Raw genomic sequence first — 18,248 nt, 5'->3', positions numbered from 1 at the left:
ATTCACGCGATCGAATCGATTCGCTGAAATTTATTGTGTCTTCGCGAAGAGAAAGATTTCTTTTATATTTTCACTGGCATTTATTTGATTTTGAATGTAATTTTATATAAAGCGTTTATTTGTTTGGATGAAGATATTGTTATTTCGTTGCATTAAGTCATATTATTTGATTAAAAGAACAAGATCGTTTGAAACAATTTGAAATAATTTGCGACGAAATAATATGTTCTTTGATCATATTAAATATTATTTAATAAATAAAATATAAATTTGCAATATGCGGCGCTAAATGGACATGGCCAAGTTTTATTTCTCGTAAATAAAAACCATAAATAGAAGTAGAATAAAAAAAATGTAAAAGTATTATGAAATCATTTCAATCCTTTCTAGTAAAGTGATTTTTTGAAGGCAAGTCCCCAAAATGGAGATTGCATTCAAATGGAGTCCCTTCAAACGGGAAATTCTAAGCTAAAGTAAATTAAATTTTAACGATATAATTATTAAGATGATAACAAAAAAAAAATGTCTTTATAGAAATTTAGATATTTTAGTCATCTTTTAGACGATTTAGTGCTGTCTGAGATTTTTATTAGTACATATACAGAGTGTCCCAGGTGTCAAATTTTGTCAGTACATTCTAGAGGTCCAGATAGAAGAAAAAAATATTGTATGAACATAGATTGTTTAAAACGCTTTATTAAAAAATTATAAACAAAAATACGAAATTTCAAGGAAACAGTTAAGAATAGCGATATGTTTTATGCGACTCGTGTTTAAATCAGCACACATTAAAATAATACAACTTTTGCTGAATATTAATTATTACAATTAATTATTTAATACTAATTATTACTATTGATATTAATTTTTATCTAAATTGTAGATGCAACTAATGTTCCATTGATCACCATCATTAGCAATACAAGATTGACAGCAAATGAAATTTCATCACTATACGAAGTTTATTTGTATTTTGTTTCATCTCTATAAATATATCATTAATTTTTTGTATCAGTTTATCACGCGTATTTATTGTTATTATAATTTTTTAAACAATCCATGTTCATTTTTTTTTCTAAATCCACAAAACGTACTGACAAAGTTTTGCACTTTAAACCTGGGACACCTTATATATTATTGGAATCATAATGCGTCTGTGTGTGTGTGTGTGTGTGTGTGTGTGTGTGTGTGTGTGTGTGTGTGTGTGTGTGTGTGTTAAATAAAATATATAATATAATATACTAATATAATATAATACTTTTACTGATACAATGAAATTATTTGAATTATGTAATGAAATTATTTAAGTAAAAAAATATTTTCTTTTATGTAAAAATATTTGTTATTTGAAAAGTCAAACAGTTGCGTTTGTTATCTCAAATATGGGTTGGACCATTCCAAACAATACATTTGTTTGGATTAAAGAAAATTTATTAAATCTAAAAAAATATTTCTTTCTATATTTACAGTGGATTTATATTTTCGTTATCTTATCAGTTTGTTATTACTGTTGAAAATTTGCAATTTTTTTTTTTATATGTCGAACGTTCCTAATTACTAATATATTCTTTTGTCTGTCGATAGCGCGAAATGGTTACAAGAAATTAGAAATATGCGTGTGGAACGATCGAAAGTTTCTGATTAAAAGTCGATGCCATGTTTGTCTGTTGTTAAACAACCGACAGTGCGAAAAATTGACGTATATCTTCAGAAAGGATCACAGAGATGATCGCGTAACGTTCATTAATCATTAAGGAAAGTGTTGTCGACCGATTAGACATCCTTCGTATAATACAATCGAGAACAGTCTCGGTATTCATTCTCACTTCGATTTGTGCTCCTCTCATCATCTTGTCTTCCAATACGTATATCACAGATGCTCGTTACGATCGCGTCGATCAATCTTAAGATCAGCTTTCACTCATCTATTATTTTTATTTTAAAACTTTACTATGATCAGCTTGAATCAATATATAATTTTATAACATTAAACAGTAGCGTCAACAGTAGCATCACTTGAACTGAATCACCGAATTGATCCACTTGCCGTGCTTTGCCGTACTATCAATTCTTATCTTGCGACGTCCAGTCTTGTTCTTGCGACGTCTTCCTCTTTGTCGTTATCCAATTCTAGAAAATTACATTTAATTGTACCGCAAATGCACGTAACAAACATTTTTTTTCGTGTAATGTCTAACTATACATAACTATAGTGTCTGTAAATAATGAAAATGTATTAAAATGATAGTGTTTGAAGCTTCTTATTATATTATCCTTTCCTACTTTCTATCGCTGTCGCTTCTGCATGGAAGCAAAGGTGCTTCTTCTCTTGAATATTTGAATAATATTTCAACTATAGATGCCTATGCAAATATTCGATTGATCGATAGAGATGCTTTCAGTTAGTAGCGACATCAGTTAATACATTCACAGTTAGTGCAAGTGAGTTTTTATTATTCGCTTATGATCGAAATATTCCTCTCGCCAGCATTTTTTTAAAGATCGCGCGAACGGCGGATGTACGTTCATGGAAGCGTAGAAGCGCGGCCGATAAGCGAGATAACGTTCCTCTAGCTCGACGTCACAGTCGGATAAGTCAGAGCTCAACGATGCGTGATAAGTACTCGCTTTACTCGCCGTATTCCTCTTGCTGACATTCCCAGCTTGGTATACTACGTACGCAGATAACGAGCATACGTAGGGGAATAGGCTGAGTTGCAGAAAAGCGACTGTTATAATGACTCAACCAAGGATCAAACGGCATCGATATACTTGTATGTGCATCATGGACGTTTTAATAACACGTTTGTAAAACGCCACTTTAGAAATAAACGTCATAACGATCTCGGGAAGATAATATTAAAAATTAACGGTTTCTGAATGTCTGACGTTATTGCGGTGTCATACTACGTATAATGTACCAGTAAAATTTAGTACATGTTTACAAAGTTAGTTAATAACTAATAATACCTTTATGCATTTATGTGGAGCTAACATAGTTTCAAATGTTTGTGCACAAACAGGTAACTTTTCGCGTGAATAGACCGCTAAGTTAAGACATTAAACTATCGACATTGGTTAATGCTAATTTAATTAAATCTTCTTTGCTCATCCGTTATGGTCAAAATTATGAAAACAGAAAACAGAAATAAGTTAAAACAGAAAATATAAGTTAAATTATGATTCAAATTATGATTGAAACTAATATCAATAGGATTATCTGATATGATAAAAATATTATTTTTAATTATTTACATTAAAATTTGTATATATACATGTGTTTTTAAAGAATTAGTTTTTTAAATTATAATTGATTGAAAAGAATCTTAAGAAATTAATTAAGATGGACAAATAAATGAACAATATTCTTTAATTCGTTTTAAATAGACTTTAATTAGACCTTGTGACTAAACTTCAAATGAAAAATGTGTAGGTTAATTAAAAAGATATATAATATTAAAAATTCCAATAAATAATTATTTTTTTTATTTCTTTTTGAATAAACTTTAATTTATTTTATTTAAGAAAACAAGTTTTCTTTTTAAATAAACTTCAAATTCAGAGAATTTTACAGTAGAATAAAAATCGTGAATTATGAAATATTTTATATTCATATATAATATATTTGTATTGATTATTTTTTTGAAATTAAAAAATATAAAACAAAAATTGTCTCTTTCATATTTGTCAAATTTATAACACGATCTATGCTAATTATAAGCACTTTCACTATTCTACAATTGTCTTACGGATTGCTGATATTACAGCATATTAACCAGCAAATGATAACATACGTTTTCAAAGAGATCGTGTCATTAATATTTTACACGCAGCAGGTGAAAATGGTGCAATTATCGGATAAGTTGTGCAACATATTTGACGATTTTAGAAAGCATTGATAGCTTTTATCATGCAATATTTTAAATATATTTTTGTGTGAATTCAATTTATATTTGTTATCGTATTATAAAAAACTAAACGATATAAATATTTTTTTGTTAATATTTTTTTAGTGTTACTTATCGACCCATTGATTTTTTTGAATGCTCTGTTAAAGATATTTTGTGATTATTAGATGGAGCAAGGAGTTTGTCAAAAATAATATAAGAATTTACAGAAATCTATTTTATCGTTAACCGAGATGTATAAAAAAGCGTGTTTCTTTTTAAATTAAAATGTTAGTATAGTACTAATTAAACATTTTTTTTTTCATATTTTTGATGTATCTATTGCGACATAATGTTTATTATATTACATATGTAAATTATTTTATTTTATTATATTGATTATTATATTGATTGTAATAATAAAAATAAATTATCGATAATTATATAAAATAATTTGGTATTTACTAATATTTATTTTTACGCTTATCTCTGATAAATATTATTAATGCACATTTAACATTTTTTTAAAAGTAATTTATAAAAATTACCTAATAATATAAATTTCGATTAACATATAATAAATTGAGATTCATTAAACGAGTCGTTAATAGCACTGCAGACCGTATGTAGATCCTTGATATTTTTACGACTGCCGGCAAACAACGGACGCTGTTTTTACGACTCTATTTATCTTTATAACGAAACGTGAAATATCACACGGCGGTGTCATTAGATTCGTTCTTGATATCTGGGGGTGTCATCTATGCTTGGCAAACAGATTTAAGCTGAGCAAACGCATCGCTCATATCCGTTTGATCAAATAATCGTACGGTACAATTCGCATCCATTAGCTTTCATTAAATATCATTAATCACGGTTATGAAAGTGACAGTTTCATTTAATAATTATCCGGGAGCAGTATTGAGGGATTGTAGTTTCGTAGTACGGCATGCTTAAAGCCGGCAAACAACGGACGCTATTGTTCTCGGTGTATTAGAGATTTACAGGAAAGAAAGTTTGTTTACCTACGTTATAAGAGCTTCCATTGTTCCATCATTAATTTCAGCCATTATTCTCGAAAATGTTGATCACCGCTTTGCTTCCGTGGATAATCAAATTTATTAATAATCGATGTCTCTGGAACTTCTCAGCCTCTTTTTTCCAAAATTAAAAAAAAAATATTACGTGTTAGAGTTCTAAATGCTTCCTCGTGGAAAATTTTAAATAATTCTAAATAAGAAAATTCTAAATAATTTTAAAAAAAAGTTGTATTATTTAAAGCGCAAAAGATTAAAAAAAAAACAGATTAATTTTACACACGACGTCTTTTATTATTTAAAAATCTTAATTTCTTTGAATTTTTCTTCCAATGTTCCAATTTTTTAATTTCAAGATTTAAAGATTCAAATATATTTTATTCAAAGATTTTAAACAAATCTTATTTTTTAAAAATATGAGTATTTTTTCAAGAATTCTGTTCAAAATGTCCCAAAAGTTAACTTTATGAAAAAAATTTAAATCTATCTAAATTAAAAGTACAATTATTTTTTTTATAATTTTGAAAAAGTAAAACTGACTTCATAGGAGTTAATAATCGTGTTTCGATTTTCAATTTAGTAAAAGTGATATCGTGATTCTTCTTGTTACAATCGTTTCATATTTTTAATCTATAGCTTTATACTCATTTGTTATTTCCGTCAAGCTTGTCGACGAGCGATCTAACATAACGTTAAAATGTACCCTCTTTTATCCGATACTAAAGAACGTTTTTAACTTTTCCAATCGATGGACGCACAACTCTGGCAAACATCTGTCTTTGTTTGACTTATGTTGTAGTCATAGATAAGATTGGAAGTTCAGCCATCTGTTGCTAAAATCAATCTTCTGTCTAGGATCGTGTTATATATACGCGTATTTATATGCAGTGCCAACAAAATGTTCAGAAAACATGGGTGCGTTATTTAACTTTGTGTCAATCCAGAACTGAATTCCGTTTTATTGCCTTGTTTTTCGTATCCATCACATTTTACACGAATTGTTTTTAAACAATATTTGCGAACCAAGCTTTCTGCATTAGCCTTTATGAATCCTATTGTCCGCGTCGAGATCACGCGGAATCATCGGATGATCATTCTGATGCAAATTGCCCCTCCCCTCTCCTCCCCCCCCTCGTGTGTAATTGTCATGCCACGAGGATAGATCGCGAGGTTCGTTGATCCCGCAGAAACGATAAATTTCGTTTAGACCCGCAGCTACGGGATCCTAATTTCTCAGCTGGACATCGTCAGTTGTCCTTTTACGAATTCACGTTGCGGGATGCAATAAGTCGACCACCCGCGTAGACCAGTAGGTCTACACGACGCGGGAAGTCCAGACGCCTCTTCGACGCTCGGATATGCGAGCATCGATAATTGTTACCGCCAGTTTACTATTGACGCTTATTTCATTTTCACTTTGTTCGAGGGAGAAATTGCCTTTCGATGACGTCGGTTGGTGCAAACGTACGTAACGTTTTTTAGGATGCCACAAGAGTCGGTATTAATTCGGCATTGGTGTGTTCTTTCGTAATGAAATAATTCATATGACGTCCACTTTCCGGCGTCCGTCCATTGGTCCGAATAAGCTATGTGACACAGAACAATTTCACAGAACGGTTTACCCTAAGGGCTTCTCAACTCCCGTGTCCTAGGATTGGATCATCGGGGGGTAAATTAAAACGAAGACTTATGGAAATGCAAACATTCATGTCGCCAATAACGATTCCTCTCGCCGAAGACCTAGACTTTAAGGGTGCGAGTTGGCGTCGATCAACGAAGACGCGCGAGCAAATTACCGAGTTAATTGCATCTTTTTCCGGTCGTCTCGTACTCTGTTATATCGAAAATATGGTGGTGATTATTACCAAACAGAATTTCACAGCAGCAGCGTCATTCGTCATTTGATTCGTGTCAAAGCAAATTTTATGAAAGCACAGAGGAAGCGTTCCCTTAAATTAAATTCAATGCAAAAACAATTAAAGTACTCTGACTATTAAACCATGTCTTAATAATTATTAATTTCTTCGGAGACACGTGATTTTAAAGAAACTTTGTTCCTTTCTTTCTTGTCTAGTTAAATTGTTAAATTTTACTTTGGTCAGATCTTCGATAAAAAAATTTCCTGTTGTAAGCATGTCAGAGAAATTCTAAGTGACAATAATAGTTCTTCAGGTTGCACACTCGCTGCCTCCAATCATAACGTACGATTGTTTCGAGAACTCTCATGGATGCTTGTGCTTTGTCTTCGTTGGCCGAACGCGTTCTCATGAAGACCGAGAAAGAAAATAATTGGACATAAATCCACCCGTTGACCGATTCGAGGTGGTCATTATGCGGGTCGGAGCGTACCTTTGCTCGAGTGCAACGTAAATATAGGCCACTACCGTATACGCAACTGTACCCACTAAATATTACTTGAAATATATGACAGGCAGATAAATGGGTCGCGATAAGTATCGAATAATACAAAAATGGTCCCTTATCATCATTTTATAGCTGCGTGCGTGCTTATTTGACAAAAAAAAAGAAAAAAAAAAACAATGTAACGAAAATAGAAACATAATCAACTTTTTTTGCTAAAATTAAAATTTTTTTATTCAATAATTTTGCGTAATATCATACTCGATGATATATTTATATTTATATACCTACTTAAGGACGAGATTGCAGAATATTTTTATTTTGTTTTTAATACAAATAAAATTATTTGTATTAAATTACGCTTGGTAAATTACTATTGGAATAAAAAATTAATAGATATTTCGTTATATCGATAAAGTATTTAGAGCTTTATTCTGAAAATACAAATACTTCAAAGAGACATTTACATATCCTTATCCAGCGTGTCTTTTCAATTTTGCAGTTTTCAATTAGCGCCTGCTAATGATGAAAAGAGAAATAAAAAAAATATTCTTTGATCTCACCGTTTCCGATTTGTGCATAATGTTCGGTTTCAGTGTGAGAATAGATCCTACCTCGAGCGCGCGCAAATGCAACACACGTGATTGGCGCTGGATTTGTCAAATGATGAATATACGACGCGACATATTCGCAAAATATTTACCGCATTGGGATAGCAAAGAGGTTTACCGAACCTCTATAGAATGGAAAAACATTCACATGTACATTGTGTTTGTGATATTGCGTATGAATAAAATAATAATTTTGCGATGAAAATTGGACAAATTTTTACCCTTAATAATTAGTAGCGTATTTGAAAAAAATCGACATTTTTAATTAAAACATTTTGAGAATAAAGATACGTCGAGATAATATATCTTTATCGAAACTAGCGTTATAGCGTTCTTTCAACGTTAGCAACGAGAAAGAGAGGAGGGTGACTGTGGCAGAATGTTTTCCTTGTTAAGAAACGATGATTTCCATGCTTGTTAAGAAGTGATTTACCACGCTTTGATCTAAACTGATACGTGCATAATGCTTGCTCGCCTCTGACGTAAGCCCAACCTCATTGAACGCGCGTTCGGTCCCTTCTTGTGATCCCCGATTCGCCACTCCTGTCAATGAATAAAAACCACAAAGCGCCCCAACGAGACCGTATCTTCTTCATCGAATCTCCAAGCTTTTCAGTGACTCGTTTTTTCGACTCGGTTTTCTCACTCTCCTCTGAGTATAGATACAAGTGAAAAAGACCTTGCTTTTTTTTGTCGAAGAGAAATAATCCCAAATGAGCGCACGATAATTAATGATTATAATCTTTAGTCGAGATAAAGATGAAATTTATTGACGTCATTTAATTATCGAATATATGCTGTTATATGATTATAATTTTTAATATTATTCAAATTTTTACGTTGAGCCAAGAAATATAAAATGCATAAGAAAATTGGTGTAAAATTAAAAGTAAAAATAACATATGTAATATTTATAAAACTTTTCTAATCGCTCAAACATCTAAATATCTATGGAAATAAATATATAATCCTCCTGGAAATCCTCCAATCATTCTTAAAATACGCTTGCCTTATCTCTAACGTTGCATCGTCAGCGACGTAACTTCCCCCCTCGCAGGCAGCTCGTTTTTACGATTCAACCTTTCGCCTCTCATCCCTCTTTTTCTCCCTTTCTCTCTCGCTACTGTCTCTTTGATTTTGCCATTCGTGTTCACTATCGCAATATCACGTGTTTGTCGCCGATCGAACATCTACATTATCGGCGACGACATCTTTGCTGTTGGGACGGGGTGTTCGTTAAATCGGAACACATTGTCCCGATAAATCACGATTCGATATGAGGAAAATGTTACGCAAATGCCTTCTTATTTTCCATTTTATTTTTCGTTGTCTTTCATTTTCCTCGAGTCGTATTTTTATACTTACGCTATTCATTATCAATTTCTTTGCTGTCTGTAATTCTTCAAGTCGTTATTTTGCATTAATAATGTTTCATTCTAATAAGACGAAGCTTGAACGCGCGATGAATTAATTTCCACGACATATTTTTTGAAAGCAAGGCAGCACTGCTGTGTGAAATAATATTATAAAGCAATTAAACGGATTATTACAAACATTGTGTATGATTATATCGTGCTACGTTACACGATCGTGTAACGTAGCACGGTATAAATAATGTTAAATAATATCAATATCACGGTGTTATTAATATTACAGGTATACAAGAAACTACATACATATGGGTTTACTTATTTTGAGAGAATTTGCAATTGACAAATTGACGATATTAAGTCGAAAACATGTTAAGTATCAAAGTAAGATATTTTAAAGACCAATGAGAATTAAGCGTTGTTAACGGTATTTGATAAATATTTATTTTTTATTACATTGTAATCTAACAATAATATTATCAGCATTACGGGCGGATTTTCACCACAAGATTTCAAGTTTGACGATTTGTTTCTAACGTCGTTTATTTTGTTCTGTTGATAATGGCTCAAGAAATGAATCGAAACATTCGGAATATTATTATGTTCTAATATTATTAATATAATATAAAAAGGATATTTACCAAATTATTATACCTGTGCACCGTCATAACAGCGCTTGATGGCTCTTATTGGCCTTAAAAATTTCTGCTTTCATCATTTCGAGAGTCATTTGTTAATTTATTGTTACATATTAAATATATCACTTAACTGTCACGTAACAACGTATTACAAGATTACTTGCTTAGTTAGTCTGTATTAAAAACAAAATTTCTAAATAATAATATTACGAAAAATGTCTCTCTCGTTTCTTCGCGACGATCGGGAGTCGAGCGGGAAATGCGCGTAAAGCAGTTTATCGGCGGAACACGAGTGTACTCGTTATACATAAACGATCCGGATTCTAACTGACGCGAACCGCATCACACGTGTTTTCGGCTCACGAGCCAATGCATATTTATATATTTTAGTGCTACACGGTACGATAGACGTTATTACGTAATAATCCTGTTAAATGTAACGTTAAATACTATTAGCGTTGGCAAAACCGTACAGCGGAAGCCACGCTGTTCTTGCTCAACGATTTGCTCCACGCGTCGAAATCCGTTCAGCAGGACGAATGGAAAGTTTCCATCAGTTTACATATTCCGTAATCCTAGGCTGCTTAGGGCTTAGAGTCACATCTGTCAGTAACGGTGCATCGTCATCATTAAACATGCACAATTGTAATATTGATAATATAAATTATTATATATTAATAAATATAAATAAAGATTTTTGAGATATAAATAAATAGGAGACAGAAGGATTAAATAAGAATCACTGAGGTGCAATGTATATATCTTTTTTTGGTCATACATCTTTCTCAGCTCGGCAAATTATTCACCGATTATTTGTCGCTCTTGAAGTTGATGAAAACTCCCGTCTTCTTAGAGTAAGAAAGTTCAGGTTTGCATATTGGCTGAGATAATATTTTTCGCAACAAATTGTTTACAGTTTTTTAAGACAGACTTAGAACATTAATAATTTTAAAATTAATTATTAATCTGATAATAATAATAGTGTGATATTACGCTTTAGCTTTCAACTATATTTCAAGATCGTCGGCGCATAGTGATTATTGAAGTGAGAAAGATGTATCATAAAAAGTATACTACATTCCATAGTATTGTTAATATTGTTTCTTACATTGAAAAAACTTGTTTAGATAACAGTAAATTTTTACACGAGCACTTTTTTTTAATTAATTGCACGTTTTTTTATTATATTATTATAAAGTTCCACTCAAATTTTGCGCATGTAGTTTCTACATTAATCGATCGTGTCCGTTTAAACTTAACGTAAAAATGAAATTGATTTAATTTCTTCGATTTTCAATCGAAACAAAAATCTCGTGTTTATGAATAAACTGAAAAGTATGATTTGCATCGAGAGAAAATAATAGGAATCGTGTTTATTAATTTTATACGCGTAGTTGAAAATCTCTTCACTCGCTATACTGAAAATTGATCAAAGAGTATCAGTGGTAGTAGACAGACAAACGTATCGTCATCGTTCATATCGAGAGATTTATCGTGACGAGATACGAGGATTCATACGAGGAAAATTGATAAAAATTACCAGGCTTATCTTCGACACACGTTTATCCCTTTGCCAAGATTTATGAGGGCAATTGGTCCGCTGTAAAAAATTACATTTGCGAGCTACTCATAGGTGTTGCGCGGATTGCACGCGGCGTGCAACGAGCCGCGTTTTAAAGTATCGTTTGTCGAGCCATTAGAGTCACGCGCACAGGACTATCGTTTCTCCAGTTTAATCTACCGTAGAATTTTATAACCGGGTAAATCGTTGGCTCTTCGCCGCGCGCTCCGTTTGTCTCTCTCTCTCTCTCTCTCTCTCTCTCTCTCTCTCTCTCTCTCTCTCTCTCTCTTTCTCTTCTTTTTTTCTTTATTTCGGATTAGATCGTTCTCCACACGCATCGCATAAATTTGCAAGGTACGTTAATTTAGCTGATCGTTCGAGTGATAAAATTACCAGTCGCCGCGCGCTTGTATCGCCGCGCGCCCTTTCAATGATGAAATGTTTCACTATGGATTTAACCTGTAGGTGCTCGGCCGCACGTAATTTGCCACGGGATTTATCATGGCGCAATTTCAAGCTATGAGCGATATTGCGAATTGATGAAATGTGTCGTTATGGATGTTTGCTTTCCGCCTCGCGCACAAACGATTCGCGAAATATTTTTGCGCGCGACGCATTACGAAATTTTGATGTACCACCATCCTTGTTATCGCGAAATTGGTTTCCCCGTATGCTATTCCGTCCCGGCAGATATATTACAATGAAACTTATTGAATACTGATTGAATTATGCGATGCGTTGTAATTTATAACATTGCAGTTTAGAGTTTTAATCTATTGAGGCAACGCGTCGGGAAGTCTCAGATGCATATTAGAATTTATCGCAAGAATAAGATGTGATTTACGGATTTACGGACTCGATATTCATTAATGCCATTTTTTATAAGAAAAAAAAAAAACTAATTGTTCAATGAGTAATCACGTACGTAATCATAATGTGCTTAATTTTTATTTACAGCGTAAATTCAAGGAAAAGAGAATCTTGAAAATCGGGAAAAATGAGACTACTATCGTAGGGAAATGCGAAACGATAGAAATTGACGACTTTCTCTATTGCCGCAAAGCATTGGCTAACGAATACAAGCGTCCTCTTTTTATTAGAAAATGCTAGGGTGAAATGCTAAGGGGTCTCGAAGATGAAGTGGCTGAAGTGAAAAAGGAGCGTCCGGAATGAATATTTTTGATGCGACGCGGTAGCCTCCACCGGATTTGCATAATTTCCAAATCTGCTCTCCGCACGAAAACGACGTGACTTGACGTGATGCACACGTCTACGTGCAAACAGGCGTCTGAGTGACTCCGAGTCACGCAGACATCACGCAGCAGTGCCGCCGAGGAGATGTTTCTCGTCACGTGCCGAACATTCCGTTTGCTTTTTATGGCAAAGAAATTTAATTAAATTGTGCGAAGTTTAGTATTAATCTAACAACAAACGCGTATCGTTTTAATGTGAAGTCGGATTTTTAATACATTTTTAAAATTAACGGAAAATTTCCATGTGTTTTTGCAACGTAGATTTTGCATGCCGACATTATTCATTTTTCGAGCAGTCTGGTTTAGCGGGGCGGTTATTGCGGCGCCTTCTGTAATAGTCGAATATACTCGCTTGAAAGACTCATTCGCTCTCGAGCTGTCCCTTGCTGGGCAAGGGAGATGGGCCGCGAGAAGATATTACGGCTTAAACGGTTGGAAAATTGTCCAAACGGCCGTGCCGCATAATTTCGATGTGACTTAACGGCACTTAACTTAACGCCACGGGCCCGTTAAAGCCGTTCCATCGACGCCTCGCGCTAGATATAGTCCCGTTATCATCACGTTTGGTGTCATCACGCTAACTCTACTCCCCCACCTTCTCCCCCGTTTCCCTCTCCTCCCCGATGTCAAAGGATTTTACGTGGAAGTGACATGGTTGTCGACGTCGTTGTCCGTTATGATCGTTTTCTGGTAACGAATTAATTTGCACACAGCGTTAGAATATGCAGATCACTGTTTGGCGTAATAAATGGATGGGGTTAGCGCGGCTCCATAGGGTTAGGAGTTGATCTCGTGGACGCGACAGAATGACACCGAAATTGCTATTAATATTCATGCACAGTTGGGACGTGGAAAAGTGTTGAAAGGATAACCACGCGGCGCCTCCCGGCTGACAAATTGGAACTCGTTTCTTAAGTGACCCGGGATGAGTCTAGTTTATTCATTACATTATCGGCGGATTAAACATCTCTCGATGAAAGATACATCACTCTCGCACTCTCGTGGAAGTGGAACGGTCACATCAATTTTTCACGCAACTGGAATATCAAAGTTTATTTTCTTTCTAAATGAATGCCTGGCGGTTATTGCCAGCGTAGCTAATCCTTTATTACAAACGCGCCGTATAAAAAATCAATTGTTCCTTTTTTTTTGGCACCGATTGATTCCACTTGATCTCGCCGGTGCTGATCCTATAATTTGATCGGAGAGCTCTTTTTATAACTGTGTGTACGTGTGTAACCGAGTGACGTGAGCATGATTGTTACCCCGGATACGAGATTGCCACGTTTTACTGTCCCACGCGTAAATACGCGGATTATATACATTTCAACGAAAAGTAATTCTTTTCTTATCTCGTGGAAATGTATCGTACTGCACGCATGAATGTGTCCACGATTTTATGGTGTTTGGCCACGAAATCGTTTCGAGGATGATAATAATTTCGCACTAATTTCAAATATTATTCATACACCCACACGTAACTAGTAACCTTTAAGGCTAGGTTTCTCTCGAGGCGCGACTGGGTTATGTGACATCAGAGGCAAGAAATGACATGTAAAAAAAATTTTTCGCGTCGTATAAACTTTATTTTATACTTTTTCCTTAAAATGACATAGCATGATATTTTCATATTCTTAAAACTTGTAAAATATACCAAAAAGTAAGATATCTATCCAATAGCTCAGCCAGAAATCACCAGATCACTAGATCTAGTTTCTGATAATTGAGCAGTGACCAAGTTACTTCAAGAATTATTTTACACTTTTACGTGATCTATTGGATAGATATCTTACTTTCTGATATTTTTTACAAATTTCAAGAATATGAAAATATTATGTTTTTAAGGGAAAAGTACAAAATAAAGCTATACGACGCGAGAAATTTTTTGCTATGTCATTTCTCGCTGGCGTCATAATTCAATATGGCTGTAGCGAAAGAGCCGAGCCTTAACAATTAACATTTGCGCATTAATAATTAATAATACAATTTTATTTCTTTAACTCTTAAACTCTTATCATCGGAAATGAATTCCGACACGATCTAAGGCGTCAGTACAGGATACTTGCTATTTAGTGGAAAATTATTTCCTTAATTCAAAGTCTTGCCGAAATGTACGATTCGACGGATTGAACGGCTTCAAAAGCACAAAAGTGCAAACGCAAATCAGTTCTTTCGCGTGCCATCCCAAGGACGAACACGCGCGACATTACGCTACGCCGCGCCATGCCGCGCTACGCTATGCCGCCGTTCTAATGAAAATTAGCGATAATTGGCCGGAAAATGAACATTTGTGGTGGATTAAAAGGGGAGCCCGCGAAACACAGACGGCACACCGACCCCGCACTCCTCGCGTTTCTGCGGTGTCATAAAACCGGTTCGCGGTCTGTAATTTGTAATGAATACGGCTCTAACTAGCATCCCCTTCCATCATCCCCAGTTCCGCCATCGATGCATCGTCGGTGACGAATTGGGTTCGCACGACTCTGGCGCGCTTGTGGTTGTACATATATACAAGGTGGACCGATTAAACGGGATGACAAAATATAAAAGTTACCTCTTGCGATCGGCAGTGTAAATATTTCAAGAGAACCAAAATAGGCTTTTTAGCTCTCTGTATTTCTTGTAATTATATATTCAATAGCTCGGTAGTAGAGATTGTCAACGTAATTGTTAAAAAATTGAAAAATTGAATCACGTGGCTATAAAAATGAACGAATCAAAATATCAATATTTGGAATGTGCTTGTTTTTATATATATGATAATGTAATTTTTCCAAGCGAATTTTACATTTCGCATAATAAATTTTGCATTAAGTTTAGAAACTAGAGTATTCTCTCTTACTTTCGAGAGATGTATTCCCTGATTACACGGTTCACCCTGTGAATGGACACTGCGTACAAAGGTGTATACATGTCATCCTCCCTCGTACGCCGTACCTAAATCATGCGACAGAACGGTCCGTGATGCCTATTCATCGCGCACTCGAGTAGGTCCGAGCACGATCCTGACCCAGTAATTGGATTATTATTTCACCAACGATAAGTGCAGTAATGAAGTCTGTTTCGAGGAATCGCTTCAGACTACTATGATTTTAATTTCGATCGAGCAATTTCTCATATTCATCTAACGGCATTAGGGCATATTTTATTATAATTTTGCAAATTAATTATTTGATCGAAACACATAATTCAAAACACAGTGAACGCATGAAAAGCTTAAAGTGAATTAAAAAAGGAAAACTTTCTAGCGAATAATCAAAATGATTTCTTTATTTCTTAATACCAAAGTGAATACTACAATTTCTTGTTAATAATTCTGAAATCTTTGTTTCCATTTGCTCAATGATACGAACGCATGCGTACGATCATTTGCGGCACACATACATGTTTGGAGCAAGTCTCTCTCACTTGCTTTACTAAATTATACGATAAACTCAAGCATGATGTATGTTTATTCATCGGATACTCAAATCGCCTCTCACGTGATCCTAATCTCGAAATTGCATTATTATTATCCTCTCCAAAATGCGACGACACTCGATAGTCGCGGTATCGTGTGACGCGTCGCATCTTTTTCCATTAGTCGTGATAGGAGACGGAGATAAGGTTTCGCTCTTCCTGGTGAACACCACGAACACGATGTGCGCCTGGCTCGTGCGAGAAAACTGAGATTTTCCGTGTATCACATGTGCACAAGGAGACTGTCGGCGAATATAATTGGCGGAGATGCTATTTTAGGTACGCTGCTATTCTCGATGTACCTCGCATTGTTGGGGTTCACGTTAGATGCATTATTGAAGTGCAGTATTGAAGGAATATTTTCCTGTTTTATTTCTAAAATATGAGTAAAACTTGATTTACTAATGCTGGAAAATTGAGAAACCTGATACAATTTATATATTTCATATTTATTAAAAATTGATGACGAAAAAGCACGGATTATGCAACTGACGACGGAATACTTGGCGTCGAACGTTTGTGTATTACAACTGCGAAATCGCTGAGAAATCAAAGCCCGCATTTTTCAATCGGGGAAGGAAGACCATCGGGTATTTTTCCGAAATCCCAAGCAAGTCCACCCGAAGGCAGTGGCAACATCTTTTCATCCCCTTCCGCTCCACGTTACGATGGTGGTAGTGTCGGGTGGTAGTGTCCTTCTCCCCATCGCTCTTTTCCCTCCCTTGCGGCGGATCGAGCCGATATACCGAACATATAGGTGTCTCGTCACCGTATCACCTACCCACCCTACCTACCCTCCGCTAGAGGGTGCTCCTGGATGGCGTTGGTGGTTCGGGTGGGTCGAGGAAACGGTCGGTGGCGGCAAGGGGACGACAGGACTGAACGACAGGATAGTCGAAAGGAGCTGGAGGGATCGGTTGGAAACGAAGGGCAGGGGGTGCGCGTGCGCCTCGTCGCGAGCGAGCCGGAGCCACTCCCGATCGTCGACGACCGTCCCACACGATCCTCGAAGCGATCCCACCACCGCGTCAGTCTACCGTCGGCATCCGCATAGTCAACAACCCCTAGTATCCCGAACAACTCCGGAAGATAGCATAAAGTTACGCGCGGGTCCTCTACGAGTTTTGAGTCATTCTGTAAGTCTTAGGGAGGTAGATGCCGAGCGAAGAGCATCATTCAGGGTTAGATACGTTATCCGGCGTGCCTATCGCGTTTCCGCTTGGTGACATCCGCGTGGAATCATCTGTTAAGAATGAGGAAGATGAGACGGAGTCACCTTGCAGCAACGCGCTTTCGGAAGAGACTCAATTGAGACTTCTTGTTGTCTTCGAAAGATTTTCTTCGGGTAAAAATTCGGGTAAAAGGAAACAAAGATCTCTCTCGCAGATTCTGTTAATGTCTTTGGTTAATTTATCGTCACGTTGTGTCATATGATTATTGTTAGAAATCCAATTAGTTTGGGATATCAAGTACGTCTTTTCAAATTTTTTTCAAAAGTAAATGATATATTTATTTTACTTAAATTTATCAAAGGAATAATTCAGCTTTTTGATTTTTATACAGAATATATTTTTGTATGTAAAAAAATTTGTAAAGTTATTGTAATTTGGAAAAGAGATTTGTAATCAGTTGAGTGTAACGCGATACTAAACTCTTGAATTTTTCTTCCTGAAAATCTTGAGAACGCAAAGGATTTTTGCGCCACTGGGAATCAAGTTTTCGTTAAGTGACAGCCACGTAAAATCATCCGTTGAAGGTAATAGGAAACGAGGTCGAGTCACTTTGCTGCAACGCAATCGCGGGATAGTTGAGTTTTCTTTTATTTAGTTGAGGATTTTAAGGGCGAAAGACGGCAGAAAAGTTTCTATGGTCGAGTTTCTGTTAGCTGACACCTACGTGGAATCATCTGTTCTGGGATGAAACGAAAAGAATTGGCATTCCCTTGCAGTAAGTTGTTATCATGTTTATTGGGCGCTGTTTGTGTCTTGAAGAGATAAAGTAAAATTAAATATTATACGTAAATCATCTCTCGAATCATTCGCTTCCTCGCAAATTGTTTTTTTAGTCGTCA

General features: G+C 35.3%; 1 protein-coding gene across 15 annotated transcripts in view; it reads left to right on the top strand.

The window, feature by feature from the left end:
- LOC148936838 (uncharacterized) overlaps window positions 1-18,248 on the top strand; it is a 115,436-nt gene that overhangs the window by 12,994 nt on the left and 84,194 nt on the right. For 3 of the 15 annotated variants that reach the window (XM_089076929.1, XM_089076930.1, XM_089076931.1), the window contains exon 1: window positions 16,033-17,313. The exons of 1 other annotated variant lie outside the window; for it this stretch is intronic. In XM_089076929.1, coding sequence (XP_088933055.1) covers window positions 16,846-17,313 — 468 coding nt within the window. In that variant the 5' untranslated portion in view covers window positions 16,033-16,845. Of the gene's footprint in view, window positions 1-16,032; window positions 18,125-18,248 lie in introns of those variants that run through there. 11 more of the 15 variants (XR_016139279.1, XR_016139276.1, XR_016139273.1 and 8 more) reach the window with 11 other exon arrangements.

The sequence above is a fragment of the Pogonomyrmex barbatus genome, unplaced genomic scaffold (genome assembly GCF_055798465.1).
Source record: "Pogonomyrmex barbatus isolate J1 unplaced genomic scaffold, ASM5579846v1 scaffold2, whole genome shotgun sequence".
Classification (NCBI taxonomy): domain Eukaryota; kingdom Metazoa; phylum Arthropoda; class Insecta; order Hymenoptera; family Formicidae; genus Pogonomyrmex; species Pogonomyrmex barbatus.
Note: the sequence above shows the minus strand (reverse complement) of the source record. Positions and strands in the feature narration are given on the sequence as shown.